General features: G+C 31.8%; 1 protein-coding gene and 1 long non-coding RNA gene across 4 annotated transcripts in view; both read left to right on the top strand.

Annotated features, from left to right (window-relative positions):
- Positions 1-19,129, top strand: part of LOC102621644 (cytochrome b-c1 complex subunit 6-1, mitochondrial) — a 45,633-nt gene extending 26,504 nt beyond the window's left edge. The window contains exons 1-5 of one of the 3 annotated variants that reach the window (XM_006493236.4): positions 16,208-16,324; positions 16,562-16,608; positions 16,861-16,945; positions 18,698-18,787; positions 18,889-19,129. In XM_006493236.4, coding sequence (XP_006493299.1) covers positions 16,607-16,608; positions 16,861-16,945; positions 18,698-18,787; positions 18,889-18,921 — 210 coding nt within the window. In that variant the 5' untranslated portion in view covers positions 16,208-16,324; positions 16,562-16,606 and the 3' untranslated portion in view covers positions 18,922-19,129. Of the gene's footprint in view, positions 1-16,207; positions 16,388-16,561; positions 16,609-16,860; positions 16,946-18,697; positions 18,788-18,888 lie in introns of those variants that run through there. The other 2 variants (XM_006493237.4, XM_052440482.1) reach the window with 2 other exon arrangements.
- Positions 16,952-18,484, top strand: LOC127902063 (uncharacterized). The gene is made up of 2 exons (XR_008054501.1): positions 16,952-17,214; positions 17,526-18,484. It is a non-coding gene; the product is annotated as an uncharacterized LOC127902063 (long non-coding RNA).
- Positions 19,130-19,497: the final 368 nt, after the last annotated feature.

Below are 19,497 nucleotides of genomic sequence, written 5' to 3'. Positions count from 1 at the left end.
AAGCAGATCTCTTATGAATTTTAAGGCATTGTATAAATAGAAAAATATAAAAAAAATTAAATCTAAATCAAATTAATAGGTTTTGTAGTTAAATCAAACAATTTTTTTAATAAAAAACTTCTTATTGAATTAAACTAATTTGTAAACATAAAGAAGCAGATCTCTTATGAATTTTAAGGCATTGTATAAATCAATATTTTTATCCCTTTGGCTTTATGAAAAAAAATCTATTTTTTCAATTCTTCCCTTGGCCGATTAAATGTAATGGCAAAAGTTAACAAAATGATATTCACTCGAGTATTTTTAAAACATATACCAGTTTTTTTAAAATTACTTTTCAGATTTTTTAATCTTTCAATTCTGCAACTTCTATATCTCTGTTTAAATTTAAAAATAAAAATATATTTCCCATTCTTTGATGTGTTTATATAATTCTTTTGAGTTCTGTAAGAAGTGTCGGACATCATTTTTAAAGGCCTTTGTTTATAGTAGTATTTTTTTTTTATTAAACAAATACAAAAACAACCAAAACTCATAGCATAAATAAGGTATGTTCAGCGTCTCATGAATAGATCAAAATTCTCACATGACTTGATCTTTTATATAAGAAAATATAATCACGTGATTGCAATTGGATTGTTTACTCCTAACACCAATTTTTTTATGGAAATAACACTGCTAGACTGCTAGTTCTTTTGAATTATATAAGAATTTGTACAAACTTTATTCAAACATTTGTTTAAGTACTTTATTTAACCTTAGCCATTCTCAAACGCACTCAAATTGAGTTAGCTTGCATTGTGTGAAATCTTATTGGATTGAATAAGAAGTTGCAAATGCAGCAGAGAAAGCAAAATTAGAAAAGATAGAATAATGCGTTCTATGTTCTGTCATTTTGTATATTTGATTTGACTTCCTCTCACTCTATTTTATTCTTCTTTTTAATTTGAATAATTATTTTAATTTAAAAAATAACATAAATTATGTTAATTTTATTAAATTAAATATTTTAAAATTTCAATTAATATATTGTGGCAAAAATTATGCCTCTCCTTGGAGCAAAGCCCAGCCCGACGTTTATTTTCAAAACTCGGACTTTGGTAATTAGCCCATCCAAATCTTTTGGATGACATCCTTTTTGAATTTTTATAACATCCTTTTTGAATTTTTTTTCTAAAATACTTCACTTTAATTTATAAAGTACGAATTCATAAATTAAAAGTAAATTATCTTCCCATTAAGTTTTACTCTAAAAGAATTATTTCTTTCAAGTTTTTTCTTATAAATTACATACAAATTCTAAAATATGAAATAATTGCTTCATGTTATATAGCTTCTAACTTTATAAGCTCAAACTTTTACAATTTTTTAAAAAATAATTAAAATTTAAAATACAAATATAACTTATGAAATGAGACGGGTGTAACAATTATGTTAAAATAATAATTTATTTGATAATTTAATTGAATTCAAATTCAAATTAAGAAACAACAATGATAGGGATCTCACCATTTGGATCCCAACTTAAGTCATAACTAATGTAGCAACTGTTACATCAGTCAGTCATTAATATTTATTAGCTTAAGGTTAATTATTATTTCATCCATCTAATTATATGAATTTTATTCTCACCTCTAATAAACCCTAGCGCAATTCACACTTATGATGTCTCTAATTTCCCACAAAACCTAGCGCAACTCCTCCAGACTAACTCAACAAGTAGAATTCTAAGGTGTTAAATTTTTTGTTAAGATTCAAGGTATTGCTGAAATATTTCATTATTAATTATTTGTTTTGGGTTTTGTATTTCTTTCAACTTTAAAAGTGAAAATTGTATCTTAATTTAGTTTAATTATGTTTACAAAGATTTTTCATTTGATAATATGGTCGATTGGTTGCTGACAAACTAAGCTGAAATGGTGATTAATAGGATGAAAAAAATAATTTATCGTTTTGTCTTTTGGTATGAATGGTGGTTATGGTTCTACAATTTTTATTTTCTTCCATTGCAATTGAATAATAATCTTTCATTTGTTTTCCCTCAAAATCTAGTTGCAGGATAAGGTTAAGAAGAACTTAAAGTTGGAACTGTACGTACATATTGATTGTGCACCATCTTGTTTCAACATTTTTTTTTTGGCAAATCATTCATCACTATCTTATAGTATTCACCTTGATAATTTTTGTAGGCACTGAAGAGGTATAAGTTTTCCTTATTATTGAAATAGGCCAATACTATTTCAATGTCATGCTTCTGGTCAATTATCGTTACATCAAAAGAAACTATTTTAAGTTTTTTTTTTAATTTCTTTTTAATCATTGAGATGGAGGAACTTGAATTAAGAGAATTGGAATATTGTTTACCAGAAAATATTGATTTTGAGTTTTTTTTTTGTTAACATTGTTTACAAATTTCTTAAAGATATTATTTTAAGTTATGATGCTTGCTAATGTACTTTAATCAAACAATCTAATCTTGAATTACATTGATAGTGAGAACGAAATAGAAATGGCGACAAATGTTGAAGAAGAAGTAGAAAAGCCCAAAATTGGAATAATCTTGGATGTTGTTGCTGAGTCGTTTTAGTTCTACAAATTATACGAAAAACTAATGGGGTTTGAAGTTATCAAAAGAACTTTATGTAAAGATGATGAAGGGGTGCTGAAATTTGTGAGTTTCAATTGTTCATGGAATGGCAACTCAAGATGTAACAACTCAAGATGCAAATCAAGGCATGCATTTAAATTGTGTTCCACAACAAAAACAAATTGTAAGGTTAAAGTTAGTTTTATTGTGCATCTTAATGAAAGCAAGTGAGTTCTATTGTTTATGAGCATAATCATGAGCTTAGCATGCCAAACAAAGCTTAATTTCTTAGAACAAATGAAAGTATGAAGGCATATATGAAGAGAAAGCTGAAATTGAATGATAGAGCTGGAATTAGGCAAAATAAAAATTTCCATTCTTTGGTTATTGAAGTAGAGGGAGATAAGAATTTATCATTTTTGGAAAAAGGTACTAGAAAGCACCTAAATAAAGAAAGATGCTTACGACTTGGGAAAGGTGATGTTGTTGTAGTACAAGATTATTTCTAAAGATTTCAAGCTGATAATTCAAATTTCTTCTACATTATGGATTTAGATGAAGATTATCGTTTAAGAAATATATTCTGGGCTGATGCAAAGAGTAAGGTTACAAGTAAAGAATTTGGTGATGTTATCACATTTGACTTGACATATTTAACAAATAAGTATTATATGTCGTTCTATGCCTTCATCGAGGTCAATCATCATTGTCAATCAACTTTATTTGGATTTGGTTTTATTTCTAGAGAAGATATTGACACATACATTCGGCTTTTTAAATCTTAGCTCACGTGTATGGATAGTAAGGCTCCAAATGCCATCGTCACCAATTAAGGTAAGAAAAAACAATTGAAATTATTTTTTCTAATGCACGTCATAGGTAGTGTTTGTGGCATATAATGGAAAAATTACCTGAAAAGTTAAAAGGTTGTCAACAATATGAATCAATTAAGGTTAAATTGCAAAATTTTGTGTATGATTCATTAGTCTCTTCAAATTTGAAGAACGTTGGGCTTTGTTTACTAAAAAGTGCAAACTCCATAACAATAATTGGTTAGCAAGGTGTATACTAAAAGCAAACATTATACTAAAACACAACATTATGTGCCAGCATATTTAAAGGATATGTTTTTTGGGTAGGAATATCTACTGCACAATGCAGTGAAAGCATGCATGCATTTTTTGACGAGTACATAAATTCAAAACTACCTTGAAAAAAATTGTCGAACAATATAAGAATGCATTCTATGATAAGGTAGAAAAAGAAAATCAGGTAGACTTTAGTTCTTTTAATTCTTAAATCCTTTGTATTACTCAATATGCCTTTCAGAAGTAATTTCAAGAAAATTTAAAGAATTCCAGCGAAAACTAGTAGCTAAATTCTATTGTGAGTTATCCTATGATAAAGATAATGTTTCAAATTTAGAGTTTATAGTGGATGAAGATGCTATAATTAAAGTGAACAATAGTGGTGTCTCTTATATGGTTTGCTTTAACGAGGCTATTGGTGCAGCTAAATGCAATTGTCAATTATTTGAGTTTAGAGGAATATTATATCGACATATACTTGTTGTGCTTATTCACAAAAGAATTTCTATGTTCCTATACAATAAATTTTAAGGCAATGAAGGAAAGATGTTAAACGATGTCAGACTAAGGGGAAGATAAGTTACAAGAATTGGAGCACTAAACCTAAAAGTTTTAGAGTTAATAAGATGAGTAGTTCATTCTATAATGTGGTAGATTTGGTTGCTGATAGTTAAGGATAAATGCAATATGGTGTTGGAGGTGATGAATGATCTGAAAAAGAAACTAACATCTAAGTTAGATATTGGTGGAAGAAGTTTTTTTTTTTTACAACAATTTGATTAATGGTAGTGCAAAAGGAAAAGAGCTTCATAATATTTCAAAGGAGAATTCTCAAATTCTTACTCCATGAGCTGTCCAACCTAAAAGTAGACCCACATTCAAACAGAAGCAATCAAAGGTTGAGCAAGTTATTCGAAAAAAATAGAAAAAGAAAAAAAGAAAAAGGTGAAGGTAAGAAATAAACTAATCAAAAGAAGCTTGTAGAATATTTTTATGTGTTTGTGTGTGTAAATCTTAGCTAATTAATTATTGTTATTATTATTACTTTTGAAGATGCTGAAAAAAGTAAAAGCGATTATGTCACTGGCATGAACATCCAATTTGCTTATAACCATGGAGTTCAAATTCTTGGGACACAAGAAAGCACTATTGTACAGGTAGTATTATTGATTGGTAGTTTTTAATTTTAAAAGTTAAACATGTTGTTTGAACTGTTGTACTAATTATGAATTCCGTTATTTTGTGAATGTCATTTTCATGTGTTATCGGTTTTTGTTTATGCTTTAATAATGATGAACTATAATTCTAATGAATTGTATATAGAATCTCGAGATCCCTCCTATTATATACAGAGATGTATTTGCAAATGCAGTATGAGGAGTAGATAACATGATTTGTTCAGCATTTCCTTATAGAAATCATATTCAAGTAATTTATCTCCCCACCACTTCTTTTTTAAAAAAATCATTTAATATGATAATTATGGCATAAAATGTATGATTGTTATTGTTTTATTAAATTTGTATTTTGCATAGAATAGCACAAAGTTTCAAAGAAATGGCAAAAATATATAGTTTCAAATAAATGGCAAAAATATATGGTATGGTACCAATGATCAAAAGTTAAGTTTTGAGAATGATCTGGTGGAGAAGAGCCTGGTTTCAGGAAAATTCATGTCACTAAGCAATATGGTTATTTTGTACTAAAGATCAAGTTTGTGTTAATGTGGGCTTTCTTTCTTTCTATCTCTGATTATTAACTCTTGAAATTTATTTTTCAAATATTATGACTGAGTGGAACAATCTTTCTTAAAAGTATTTCTCACCCTATATAGTTTATTCTTTATAACATCAAATGCTTGACAACATCTCTCCATTTACAAATTTGTTTTGAAGTTACAACTTCCATTAGCAGCATCTACACTTTAATAATACATTTACAACTTACAAATTCATATATAATCTAACAATAGTTATATAACAATATGCACTTCATATATGATAAAGATTTATTGCATCTCTTGCTTGTGAATAATGAATAAAACATAATTTATAGAATATATTGCCAACATATATTAAGTACTCAAAAAGTGAATTAAATCCCAAGAGTATTGGGATAATATGCTCTTTAAAAGCATATGTGTTTATTTAATTGTAATAAATAATTTTTCTGATTAATAAAATAAATGAGGTATTTTATTCAAATATCTTAATTGCATTTATATTTGTATTAAAGTCCATTTAATCATATTATATGTATTTATGTGATCACCATGTGGATTCACAGAAGACATAAATACAAGTTATCTTATGATTAAATAAATTTAGTTCACAGTTGATAAATAAAGTTGGGCACTTTATTTAGGTATAGACTGTAATAAATTCATTGAATGATTTGTCTTAATCATGTATGAATTTATTGATGTAGTACGACTACATTGAATAGGATCACATATGAGATTTAATTAACTTTGTAATAACTGTCAGACTTATTAAATCTCATAGGCGTTGATTTTACTGTAATCTTAATCTTGAGTTAATTATGATTTCATGATTGTAATTGTTATTCCATTTGAGTTACCAATGGGCACGACACAGCCTTGTGGTCAAGATTACCCGGTATCTTGGTGGGAGCAATTATGAGTATTAGAGTTATGGATTAACAATATAGAATTTGTACAACACATCTCTTGATGGGTTTTCGGCACTTGATCATAGAATTCTCTGGCCAGAGTGTGTCAACATATTTAGTATGTTGAAAATGATCATTAGAGAAAACCAGTAAGGATCAAGGAATAAGATGTTATTAAATTGATTGGACAGTTGAGATATCAATTTAATTAACGATGTGGTACAAAGGATTGTGCAGTAAAGAAATCAATGTGGCTTGGGACGAATTATTATTCGAGCATACAATTATGGAAGTCAGTTCCAATCTTTTAGTGGAGTAGATTTGGAATTAAATAATTGGGCTAGTTTAATTACATGCCTAATTATTGTAGCCATTATTGTATGTTCCCAAATAATCCCCGGGTTAGCTCATTTAATTGACTGCACCACTACTTGACTAATAAGTAAGATAACTAGCTATTTGGGTCAAAAGCCTAAATATATCATTTAGTGAGAGGCTCCATTTAATTAGCTTTGTATAAGGGGCCTTATGTTATTTTACAAGGTGGGTCCCCTATTGAAAAAGAAAATAACGTGAGTTTTATTTAGGACATTATTTGGAGCCTAGGGTTTTCACTAAAGGGACATATATAAGGCTTATTTTCTAAAAAGAAAAGAGAAGCCACTTTATACAAATCAGAGAATAAGATTTTTCTCTCCATTATTGAGAGAAAAATTTTCTCGTGCTAGTTGCTTTAGTAGTGATAAAGGCGCCCACACTTCAAGTGCAGATCGAACCTGAGTCATAACCTGGAAGATCATTGGAGACAGTTCGTGATCTAACAAGCGTGGTGGTGACGGATCGTGATCTAACAGGAGTGGTGGTGGCGGATCGTGATCTAGGAGCCTAAATCACTTCAACGGAAAAAGCCAACTCAGATTTTCAAGATACGATTTCTAGAATACAAATTCTTATATATTATATGAGAGCGATCTTCAAAAGGTTTAATAAAAATTTAAAAACCTAATTTTTCCCCAATAATTGGTATCAGAGCCATCTCATATTAATATATAAGAATTTCGTATGAAATCATTCTTGAAATTTATGTATTAGAGTGGCACAATTTATTCAAATATATATTATTTGTTTAATATATGAATGAAGCATGTTTTGGTTTGTCTTAATTCATGGTTAGATTTTTCGTTGTATTTTTCTTTGGATCTGTAACAAGAGGGGTGGTTTTTTATCACCATGTTTCCCTCTTGATTTATTTTACTGTTATAGAATTTTTGTAAGCCAAAATTGGCCTAAGAAATTTGTAAATTAATCTCGGATTTTCAAGATCGGAGCTACGGAGGCCGAAAATTTTGACAGCGGCAGCAAACCAGGGCATGCTGCAGCAGCGCGCGCGGCCAGCAATGGCCAGCGGCGCGCGCTGCGCTGCACGCAGCAAAGCAGCACGCGCGGCCAGCATTGGCCAGCGGCGCGCGCTGCGCTGTGCGCAGCAAGCAGCGCGCGCTGCATGTGCTGCAGCTGGAAGCAACGCTGCCAGCAGCAAGTTGCGCGCGGGTTTGGTCGACTTCCGGTGACGCGGCGATGGTGGCTTCTCGTCGGAGATGTGACGGAGACTGGCCGGCGTCTCTGAACAGCGGCGGTTGACCGGGAACAGCGGCTGGTGCTTTGTGGAAATGGCGGCTGGGAAGAAGAAAGAAAGAAAAATATGATTTTAGGGTTTCATGGTTTTTATCATGGAGGTCCCTATGGTTTCATAATTTTTCTTTAGGGCAGAAAATTTTAATTTTTTGCATTTAAGTTCAAAAATAGTTTTGGGCTTGATCAATCCTAGTTTTAGGCCCAATTTCAATTGGGCTTAATGGATTAAAATGCATAGATAAAATTGAATATATTAAATTTATTTTTGGTCCAAAAGTTTTATTTTAATAAATTTTTTTTAATTAATTATTTATTTCCTTTAAAAATTAAAATTGGACCAATTATAAATTTAAAAGTCTAATTTCCCCTAGTCCATTAACAAAGACAAACTTATGGAAGATGGACATTGACAAGAAGCCCAATGAAGATTAGGCTTAGGGTTAATGTATTTTTCATTATTAGGAAAGCCATGAATTAAGATTATTTAATTTTTTTTTATATGTTATGTTTTGGATGATCACATGCCATGATAACATGTCATATAGAATAGGTAGTGCCACTCTATGCATAATGATACATGTCATTCATTAATAATGAATTTCATTATATTGTTTGAAATTTGCATATGCTTAATAATATTTGATATCATCTAGATAATATTATAGGAAGCATGCAATTAACAATATGTATGTTTTAAAAAGTAAAAACCAATTTTAAAATATTGAGTGGGAGAGGGAAAATTCAAGATAATTTTTCCCACGGGCTCCATTGTTAGTTCAATAATAAAATTATATATATACCTCGACTTCATGATACGGTGATGCTCCCTACGGAGGGTATATATATTAGATATTTTATTTGATGAACTTCTTGAAAGATAAAATTAAAATATTTTTCAATCAATTGTTCACCTCAACGGCGACTATTGATATGAAAAATACGTAGATTGAAACAATGGTTATACACTCAACTAAAATTTGTTATTAACCTTCCCAACGAAGCTCTGTTAATAAATTTAGGCCCAAAGGGATAACGATAATTATTTATCATGTCTTTACATGAAAGTAAATAATCTAATGGATAATTGGGTATAGTAAGTGTAGACATGACTTCCCCAACGAATAGCTTGTCAAAGCAGTACTAGATTATCGTTACAATAAATTAAAATGCATTTATGGTTTTTTGCATTTTTGTCATTTATTGTGAATATTGTTTCAAAGTATTTATGCATGTATATTTTGTTTTTTTTTCAGAAAATGTCTTCCATCAACCCATTATTATTTATCCTTGTTAAAAATGAACTCACTGGCGAAAATTATTTAGATTGGAAACGCAATCTATTTAATATTCTCACTGCTAAGGGAAGCAAATATGTGTTGATCCAGCCTTGCCCTCCTGAACCATCGTTATACGATTATAGAAATCAGAGGGAGCCTTATGAGAAATGGTGCAAAGCTAACAAAATGGCTAAGCGCTATATATTGGCTTCGATTTCTGTGGAACTGCATAAGAAACATCGGAGCATGGAAACAGCCACTGAAATAATGGCTTGTCTTCATCAGATGTTTGGGCAAAATACCCATTTTGCCAGAGAAGCAGCATTAAAACGTATTACGGATACTAAGATGGAAGAGGGCACAAAAGTTCGTGATCATGTCCTCAAAAAGATGGACTATTTGAACGAGGTAGAGATTCATGGTGTTCAAATCAATGATAAATCAAAGATTAACATGGTGATTGAATCTTTACCTGATACATTCAAAGAGTTTAAGGTCAGTTATATCTTAAACAATAAAGATATGACCTTAATTGAATTAATGCACGAACTACATGCTATAGAAGAATTCTATCATAGCAGAAAACTTCCTGAAAAAGGATTCTCTTCAAGGCTTAAGTCGAAAGACAAGAATGAGCAAGCAAGAGTTGGGATCGGCAAACTGTCCACTAAAACAAGTGGCAAGCCAAAAGGCAAGTGTTACAAATGTGGACAGAAGGGTCACTGGAAAAAAGATTGTCCTAAGATTATTAAAATCAGGTATAGGAAATCTTTAAGCTTCCGAATTAGTTCAGATTTCTATTGATTCATACAATAATGAATTCTGAGATAACTAATCTTATTTATAATTCATTTATTTGGTTTTCAGGAAACCAAGAGATTAAGTGAAGAAAGCTTCAAACAGCAGTTGAGGACATGCTAGTTTATATCAATTGAAAGACTAGATCAATTTTACAAGACTTTAGTTTTGATATTTTTCTTTATTTTTCCAATTATTAGAGGAATATTAATTTCGGTGACTTGTTTTAATAAACAGGAGTACACTGTTATTTTTTGATCCTCTGTTTATTATTTATTTTGGTTATTTATAAAGACAATTTATATCATATAAGTCCATTGATCTATTCAAAGCAAGATATAATGATAAAGAGTATATGCATTTATCTAAGAAAAGAAATGTTTCTTCAAACCAAAATTACCTCTGATATTTATGCTTAAGTCATATAAACTATAATAAGATTTTAAGAAAATGATTAATGATAGACTTGTTGGCCTATTAAGATTGATCATTGTAACTCTATAAATCTTATTTAGAAAAGTAATATGACAAGGATGCTCTGTTTGAGCTAAAAGCATAACATTGTATTTGATGATTTAGCGCATACAAATGTATACGGACTAATCAATTTACATGTTATAAGAGGTTGTGAGTATTCTATCAAACTTGTTGATGAATATTCATTTTATTTCTGTTTGTCTAAGTGCGTCATGATTCCATTGCTTTTGAAATTCAAAAGAGTACATGGATAAGACAGAAGTAATTAGACAGGAACATAAAAGAACATCGATATGATCGAAACAAAGAATATCTCTATGGAGAATTCAAGCACTATTTGGTTGTCAATGAACACTATAATACAATAGTGTAATTAAATGGAGAAACAAGATTCTTTTGGATAAGACAAGATATATACTAAGTGGTTTATCATTTACCTTTTTTGATTCTAGATACTAGTATTTAAAACTACAAAGTTTATTGAACTTAGTTTCATCTATCTCGGTGTCTACTACTCCAAGAAAGTATGAAAAAGTCACAAATATGGTTTGAGACACATTCGTATTTGGAGTTTACTAGTATTTCTACTAGAATCAGAGATAGACAAGATGGATTCGTGTTCAGAAGCTTGCATGTTTTAGGTATCTTAAAGGAATAAGGGAAAGTCTGAATTATAGTCCTCAAGATAGGAATGTATTTATAGGAATATTCTTTACTTTCTTTGAGGAAGACTCTATAATGACTTATAACCTAAGAGTAAGGTAAAACTAGAGAAATAAAAGAGATCAGGTTGATGCTCAGCTTTCAACACCTGTTATAGAACATGAAGAACAGCAACAACCAGCTGATCAGCACAGGATTATCCTTGAACAACCATCACTTTTAGAACTTTGTCGTAGTGGGAGGGTAACTAGGTTACCTGCGAGATACATATTTTTGGGAGAAACCTATATGGCTATCTCAGATGAACATGTACAAAATCCCACTAGTTACAACGAAGCTCTAATAGATAGAGATGTTAAATTTTGGAAAAAGGCCATGAATCAAGAAATGGAATCTGTGTATTCCAATAAAGTCTGGGAACTTGTAGAGGCACCAAATGGGGTAAAACCTATAGACTGCAAGTGGATCTACAAGAGAAAAAGAGGAGTAGACGGAAGGGTGGAAACATTTAAAGCAAGATTAGTAGCCGAATGGTTTACTCAGAAAGAAGGAATCGATTATGAGGAAACCTTTTTCTACGGTTGCTATGCTTAAATCCATCAGGATTCTGCTCTCCATTGTTGCAGTGCTAGATTATGAAATTTGGCAAATGGATGTCAAGACTGCCTTTCTTAACGGGTATCTTGAAGAAAACATCTACATGCAGCAACCAGATGGATTTATACAAAAAGGCCAAGAACACATGGTATGTAAGTTGCAGAGATCCATTTATGGATTGAACCAAGCATCCCGGTCATGGAACATCAGATTTGATCAAGCGATTAAATCACTTGGATTCATTCAGAACATTGATGAACCATGTGTGTACAAGAAAATTCAGGAAAAATTTGTAGCCTTCCTAGTTCTTTATGTAGACAACATTCTCCTGATTGGAAACGATATAGGAGTATTGACTACAATAAAGATTTGGTTAGCAAAATAATTTGATATGAAAGGCCTGGGGAGGCAAGTTATATTCTTGGTATCAAGTTACTACGAGACCGGAAGAATAAAACTTTAGCCTTGTCTCAAGCGGTCTATATCGATAAGATATTGGCTAGATTTAGCATGGAAAATTCCAAGACTGGTTTATTACCATTCAGACATGGAATTACATTCTCTAAGGATCAATCACCTAAAACATCTGAAGAGATAGAGAGAAAGAGACGAGTTCCCTATGCAGACGCTGTGGGAGGTCTCGTGTATGCCATGCTTTGCACTAGGCCAGACATCTGTTTTGCGGTAGGGATGGTTAGCAGATATCAATTTAATCCTGGACCTCAATACTGGACTGCAGTCAAGCATATTATAAAGTATCTGAAAAGAACTAAAAATTATATGCTTGTGTATTCTGGTGATGAACTCATTCTAGTGGGTTATACTAATTCTGATTTTTTGTCAGATAAGGATTTTAGAAAATCAACTTCCGGCTATATGTTTACATTGGGAAGTGGAGCTATTAGTTAGATGAGTGTGAAACAATCTTGTATCACAGACTCAATAACTAAAGCTGAATATGTGGCTACATCTGAAGCTGCAAAAGAAGCTATATGGCTCTACAAGTTCCTACGAAATCTTGAGGTGGTACCTGTTGTAACTGCACCCCTTAAACTATTTTGTGATAATGGTGGTGCGGTAGCTCAATCTAAGGAACCAAGGAACCACAAGAAACAAAACATATTGAAAGGAAGTATCATCTTATAAGGGAATAGTGTAGAAAGGTTATATGAAAGTACCCCAAATGGCATTAGATGCTAAATGGCAGATCTTATTACAATGGCCAGTAGTGGGAAACCTTTATAACCTGCACTTAGAGTCCTAGAGCATGTGCAATATGCCAGATATGCTTTGAGAGCTAGTGGGAGATTGTTGGGATAATATGCTCTTTAAAAGCATATGTGTTTATTTAATTGTAATAAACAATTTTTCTGATTAATAAAATAAATGAGGTATTTTATTCAAATATCTTAATTGCATTTATATTTGTATTAAAGTTCATTTAATCATATTATATGTATTTATGTGATCACCGTGTGGATTCACAGAAGACATAAATACAAGTTATCTTATGATTAAATAAATTTAGTTCACAGTTGATAAATAAAGTTGGGCACTTTATTTAGGTATAGACTGTAATAAATTCATTGAATGATTTGTGTTAATCATGTATGAATTTATTGATGTAGTACGACTATATTGAATAGGATCACATATGAGATTTAATTAACTTTGTAATAACTGTCAGACTTATTAAATCTCATAGGCGTTGATTTTACTGTAATCTTAATCTTGAGTTAATTATGATTTCATGATTGTAATTGTTATTCCATTTGAGTTACCAATGGGCACGACACAGCCTTGTGGTCAAGATTACCCGGTATCTTGGTGGGAGCAATTATGAGTATTGGAGTTATGGATTAACAATATAGAATTTGTACAACACATCTCTTGATGGGTTTTCGGCACTTGATCATAGAATTCTCTGGCCAGAGTGTGTCAACATATTTAGTATGTTGAAAATGATCATTAGAGAAAACCAGTAAGGATCAAGGAATAAGATGTTATTAAATTGATTGGACAGTTGAGATATCAATTTAATTAACGATGTGGTACAAAGGATTGTGCAGTAAAGAAATCAATGTGGCTTGGGACGAATTATTATTCGAGCATACAATTATGGAAGTCAGTTCCAATCTTTTAGTGGAGTAGATTTGGAATTAAATAATTGGGCTAGTTTAATTACATGCCTAATTATTGTAGCCATTATTGTATGTTCCCAAATAATCCCCGGGTTAGCTCATTTAATTGACTGCACCACTACTTGACTAATAAGTAAGATAACTAGCTATTTGGGTCAAAAGCCTAAATATATCATTTAGTGAGAGGCTCCATTTAATTAGCTTTGTATAAGGGGCCTTATGTTATTTTACAAGGTGGGTCCCCTATTGAAAAAGAAAATAACGTGAGTTTTATTTAGGACATTATTTGGAGCCTAGGGTTTTCACTAAAGGGACATATATAAGGCTTATTTTCTAAAAAGAAAAGAGAAGCCACTTTATACAAATCAGAGAATAAGATTTTTCTCTCCATTATTGAGAGAAAAATTTTCTCGTGCTAGTTGCTTTAGTAGTGATAAAGGCGCCCACACGTCAAGTGCAGATCGAACCTGAGTCATAACCTGGAAGATCATTGGAGACAGTTCGTGATCTAACAAGCGTGGTGGTGACGGATCGTGATCTAACAGGAGTGGTGGTGGCGGATCGTGATCTAACAGGAGTGGTGGTGGCGGATCGTGATCTAGGAGCCTAAATCACTTCAGTGGAAAAAGCCACCTCAGATTTTCAAGGTACGATTTCTAGAATACAAATTCTTATATATTATATGAGAGCGATCTTCAAAAGGTTTAATAAAAATTTAAAAACCTAATTTTTCCCCAACAAAGAGTGCATAGGAAATTCAGGACTTGGTTATAAAAATGATAATCAAAAAGTAAATTATAAGTTGATGACTGAACAATTTCAACACAATTACAAGGAAGAAATTAATGTCCTAGATCCAATGAAAAAAATATCAAAAGTGGCACAAGCCAAAACTTTGAAATAGTTTCTTTTGCCGTAAGGACAATTGACTAGAAGCATCACATTGAAATAATGTCATTGCTTTTCAATCATAAGGAAAATTCTTACTTCTCTAGTGCCTGCAAAAACTCTTGAAATAATGTTATCAAGGTGAAAACAATAAGACAATCATGAATAATTTGAAAAAAAAAATAACACTAGTGAAACAAGATAACGCCCAACCAAGAGGTAAAATTCTAGCTTTCAATTCTTCATAACTTTATTCTACAAGTAGATTTTGAAACAAATGAAAGATTATAATTTAATCACAATGGAAGAAACTACAAGTTGTAGAACCATAACCACCATTCATATTGAAAGGCAAAATGATAAAATTATATTTTCATCCTATTAATTATCGTTTCAGCTTAGTTTGTTAGCAACCAATTGACCTTACTATCAAATGAAAAATCTTATTTTATAAGCAATATAGTTAAAGTAAATTAGGATGTAATTTCCGCTTTCAAAAGTTGAAAGAAATAAAAGGCCCAAAACAAATAATAATGAAATTTTTAAGCAATACTTTGAATCTTAACAAAAAAATTAGTTGTTTGCTATTAAAAAGACAACTTTAAGGGCTGAGAGTAAAATTTGAAATAAAAATACACAAATAAATTATAATGATAAAATAATTAAGCAGTACTTAAAGTAGGAGTGTAAGAATCAACTTGACACAATTTTTTAACAACCTTTCATCATCTTTATGTGAGTATTTTTTTTGATAACTTCAAATCCTAGTTATTTTTCGTACAATTCATAGAACTACATTAGCAAACATCATAAATTAAAATAACCTTAGAATTTTGCTCGTTGAATAAGTCTAGAGGAATTGTGCTAGGTTTTGTGGAAATATTAGAGATACGGTAAGCAAGATTCCACTGGGGCTTATAGGAGCTCAAAATAAAATTCATATAATAGAGGGGTAAAATAATAATTAACCTTAAGCTAATATATATTAATGATCCAACCAGATTTAAATTGAGATTCAAATGGTGAGATCTCTATCATTATTGATTAAAAAATGAATTTTGAAGGGTGTGAGAGTATTGACAACCTTAAATTTAGCCCAGCCCACATACCCAATGTTCATTCAGTAGGCCCAAAAAATTTGCAGAGAGACGAGCTTACGGTAGTTTTTCTTTCTTATGGGTTCTGCCCCAGCCGTCGACGAATTCAAAAAAACAAAGGAAAATGGGGCAGGCTCTCAATGAATTTAGGAGTGGGCAAAATATTCGATCCGATCCTGATGGAGGTAATTGGATTCGGATTCGGAGCAGAATTTGAAATTAGAAGGAAGAAGAAAGGAATCCGAATGAAGCAGACCCCAAGATTCGGATCGGATCTGACGATCGAATGCCTTTTATGGAATTCGAACAATCCGAAACCCTATCGGATTGACCCGATCCGAGTCTCCCCCAATAACCAAACTCAAGCAGTCAAAGCTGTCTTTTATTTAACCGTTCACATTCGTTTAGAACAACTACTCGTATCATTCAAAGTGCTCTGCCCTGAAAGGTAAGACCAAAGAGCCAGACAGCACCCCCGCTTTTCTTCTTTTTGAGATTTAACCAATAACAAGTCTCTTTCTCTCTGTCTCTCTCTCTTGCTTGCTTTGATCGATATTATCAGATCTATATTTTTTTCTTTTTTTCAATATCACTCTATTAAATTTTGTTTAGGGTTTTATATCTTTTTTCAGATTTACTATTTTTGATATTTGTATTTCTAATTCTTTTATTTAATATGTGTCAGGTGATCCAGCCATCTCTCTTGACATTTACTTGCCCTCCATTTGCAATGTAAGCAGATGATTGATTTGTCTTCTTACTTTTGTGCTTGTGCTGATTTGAATAATTGGAGAAACATAATTGGAATTTTTGAAATACAAATGCTGGGGTAGATTCTTTTTCCCATAAATTTGTGTCTGGGTCTGTACCCAGCTTAAAATATGTAGTCATGTTGATTTTCAATGCTTTTTCAAACTTTATATATTATGCTTCTTGTACACACTTATATTTTGCTTCATTTATTTATTTATCTATTCTATAAAGGGCGGATGAGGAACTTGTTGATCAGAAGAAGTATTTTGAAGAAGCATGCAAACCAAAGTGTGTGAAACCGTTGCTTGAATATCAGGTTTGTAGTAACATTATGGAAGATTTAAATCATGACATTCTGATCAAGTAATTGGCTATCTTGTGGGTGTTGGAATATGATATTGGTAAGAAGTGCAAGTTATGGATGAGAATTATTTATTAACGAATTTATATTAATGACCTCTGTACTGAGTGAGGTATGATTTGAAATGAATTGGTTTTTCTGATACCATGTAACAATGCTTTGTTAGGTTCTCTGTGTTTGTTTTTTAGGTTTTGGTCTCCAAAGGCACTCCTCTGTAACGGGAGGTTGGTTTCTCTTTGGTTTTGTCCTTACTTTTTTGACAATAGAAAATAATCTGGGTCATTTCCTCTCTTGCTCTCTCCATTGCCTTTTTGGAAGGTTTGGAATAGATGGGTATATGAAGGAAACTATTCTAGATTGTGGCTGATGTTGGCAAATAATGTAGAGTAATCAAATAAAGAACCATTTTAGTGAATAGTTAATCTCCAATAGTTCTGAGAGGAATTTTTAATAGACTGTCTCAAGTTTTACAGAGTTTCTAATAAGGTCTTTTTTTGTTGCTCTTTGCCCGGTTCTTTGGTAATTTGATGGCCAGGGCCCTCTTCTATACATCTGGCAGGGCATTCATCAGTTAAGTTTATAAGTGGGATTATGTGTGTTTTGCCGATTCAAACATAAAGGCGTTTTTCTAATTAGCTTCTCCTGTACAAGAGATGCAACAAAATTATTATTGTAATTGTAATGGAGTAAATGAGAACAAGACCTATATTCTCTTTACTGTGCTCAAGCATAACTTTATTTGTGTGTGAATTTATTTCCACTGTGGGCTTTTCTCTGAAATTCTAACCCACCCTGGCTGGCTACTTGTATTTATTTCTACTAATTAGTCTTCTTGATATTGTAATCTTTTCTACTAAAATGGAATCACCCTCATTCACTTTCAGGAGGTTGGGTAAATGAGTGTCCTTGCTTGGATGTTTCATATTATTATTTGCATTTTCTATTCTTGTTTCATATGATTAGTACTATGGGAATAACATTTTATGAGTAATATGGTTGCACCTGAGTGAACAAGAACCTTTGATGTTATTTGACTGATGGTCCACCTTGTGGGTATCTGAAGAGAAATTAGACCTTTGGGGTTTAAGTTTCTAAAATCTCTGTACATATTATGCATTAGAAGGTATCAAATCCATGACTGTTATCATGTGGATTTTAGTGTGCCCTTGCATTCTTCATTGTTCTCATATATCGGGGGTTGCACAATCCTTTTGGTGTTCTCTTCATACACTTATTGAAAGTTGCTCATTATTTATTGTCATTTACAAGTCCCTGCTTGTAGTCAAGTTCATTCTGCGATGTAGTTAGACTTCGATATTAGAATTGTTAAAATTGCTCATGTTAAATAGAAACCAACAAGGCAATTATAAAGGTGTGAAAGCTGAAGTTCAAAAAAGAAAAAAAGCAGACGGGTTTTTATTGAACTTATAGAGCTTTATTAATTGTCTATTGCATCAGCGGTGAAAGCTAGATTCAGTCAATGTTGTTTAAAAATGGGAGTTTCCTGTTTGTTCCCTTGATTTACTGGCAGCTCTGTCATTAAACTCGATGTTGTAGCTGTCCAAAATATTCTTCTTTTGAGAAGTTTACTTATCTGAATATTTGATGAGCTTGTCTGGTAAATGGTGCTGAACATCTCGTTGCTAACATTTTAATTTTAGTTTGAGAATGGAGATGTCATCATGGTAACTTATAATGTTGCTTCAGGCATGTGTTAAGAGGATACAAGGTGATGAAAGTGGGCACAAGCACTGCACCGGGCAATATTTTGATTATTGGTCATGCATTGACAAATGCGTAAGTGTTTATTCTTTAATGCAAGAGTTATTTTCTCAGCCCACAAGATGGGGAAAAAAATTATTGTATATTTGCCTGAGTTTATTTATAATGGAATGCAGGTTGCAGTAAAGCTATTTCAGAAACTGAAGTGATGGGGAGTAAAATTTTGTTATTCATTGTACTATGCTTTTTTGTTTTAGATTCAAAAACCCTTGTGTACCCTCAATTAGTCATTCCTTTATGGTTGAGACCCTGATATTGTTGCATACGGGAGGGATAGGGAAAAGATTCCTAAGGTTTTGTACTATGGAAGCATTGGTTTATGATTAATAAAGGATCCTGTGATTTATGTTTGACCAATTGATTTTTAGATTGTTGTTTTGAGCTTCTGTTTTCCGAAGTGTTTGCGGTGAGATTGACTTATGAAAATGTGAAAACAACTATGCTTTACTTGTTTAAATTAACATTACTCTGTGCTTGCTGATCTAGAATGCTTGGTAACAGTGACTTTACTTTGCTTAGTAATAAATTGTCCAAATGAGAATGTTATTTGGATGCAAAATGTTATTTGGGAACTTAACTTCTGATGACATGTGCAGCTTTTTTAACTTAGGGCTGAGTTCAATTTTTTTAGGTTCATATATTTGACAAGATAGAATAGAATTTAATCCAACCATCTCAAATAGGGCATCATAATTCCTAGAGAACTAAAGTGCTCACCCGCTTTC

The sequence above is a fragment of the Citrus sinensis genome, chromosome 5 (genome assembly GCF_022201045.2).
Source record: "Citrus sinensis cultivar Valencia sweet orange chromosome 5, DVS_A1.0, whole genome shotgun sequence".
In the NCBI taxonomy this organism is placed as follows: Eukaryota; Viridiplantae; Streptophyta; class Magnoliopsida; order Sapindales; family Rutaceae; genus Citrus; species Citrus sinensis.
This window is presented reverse-complemented; position numbering and strand designations above follow the sequence as displayed.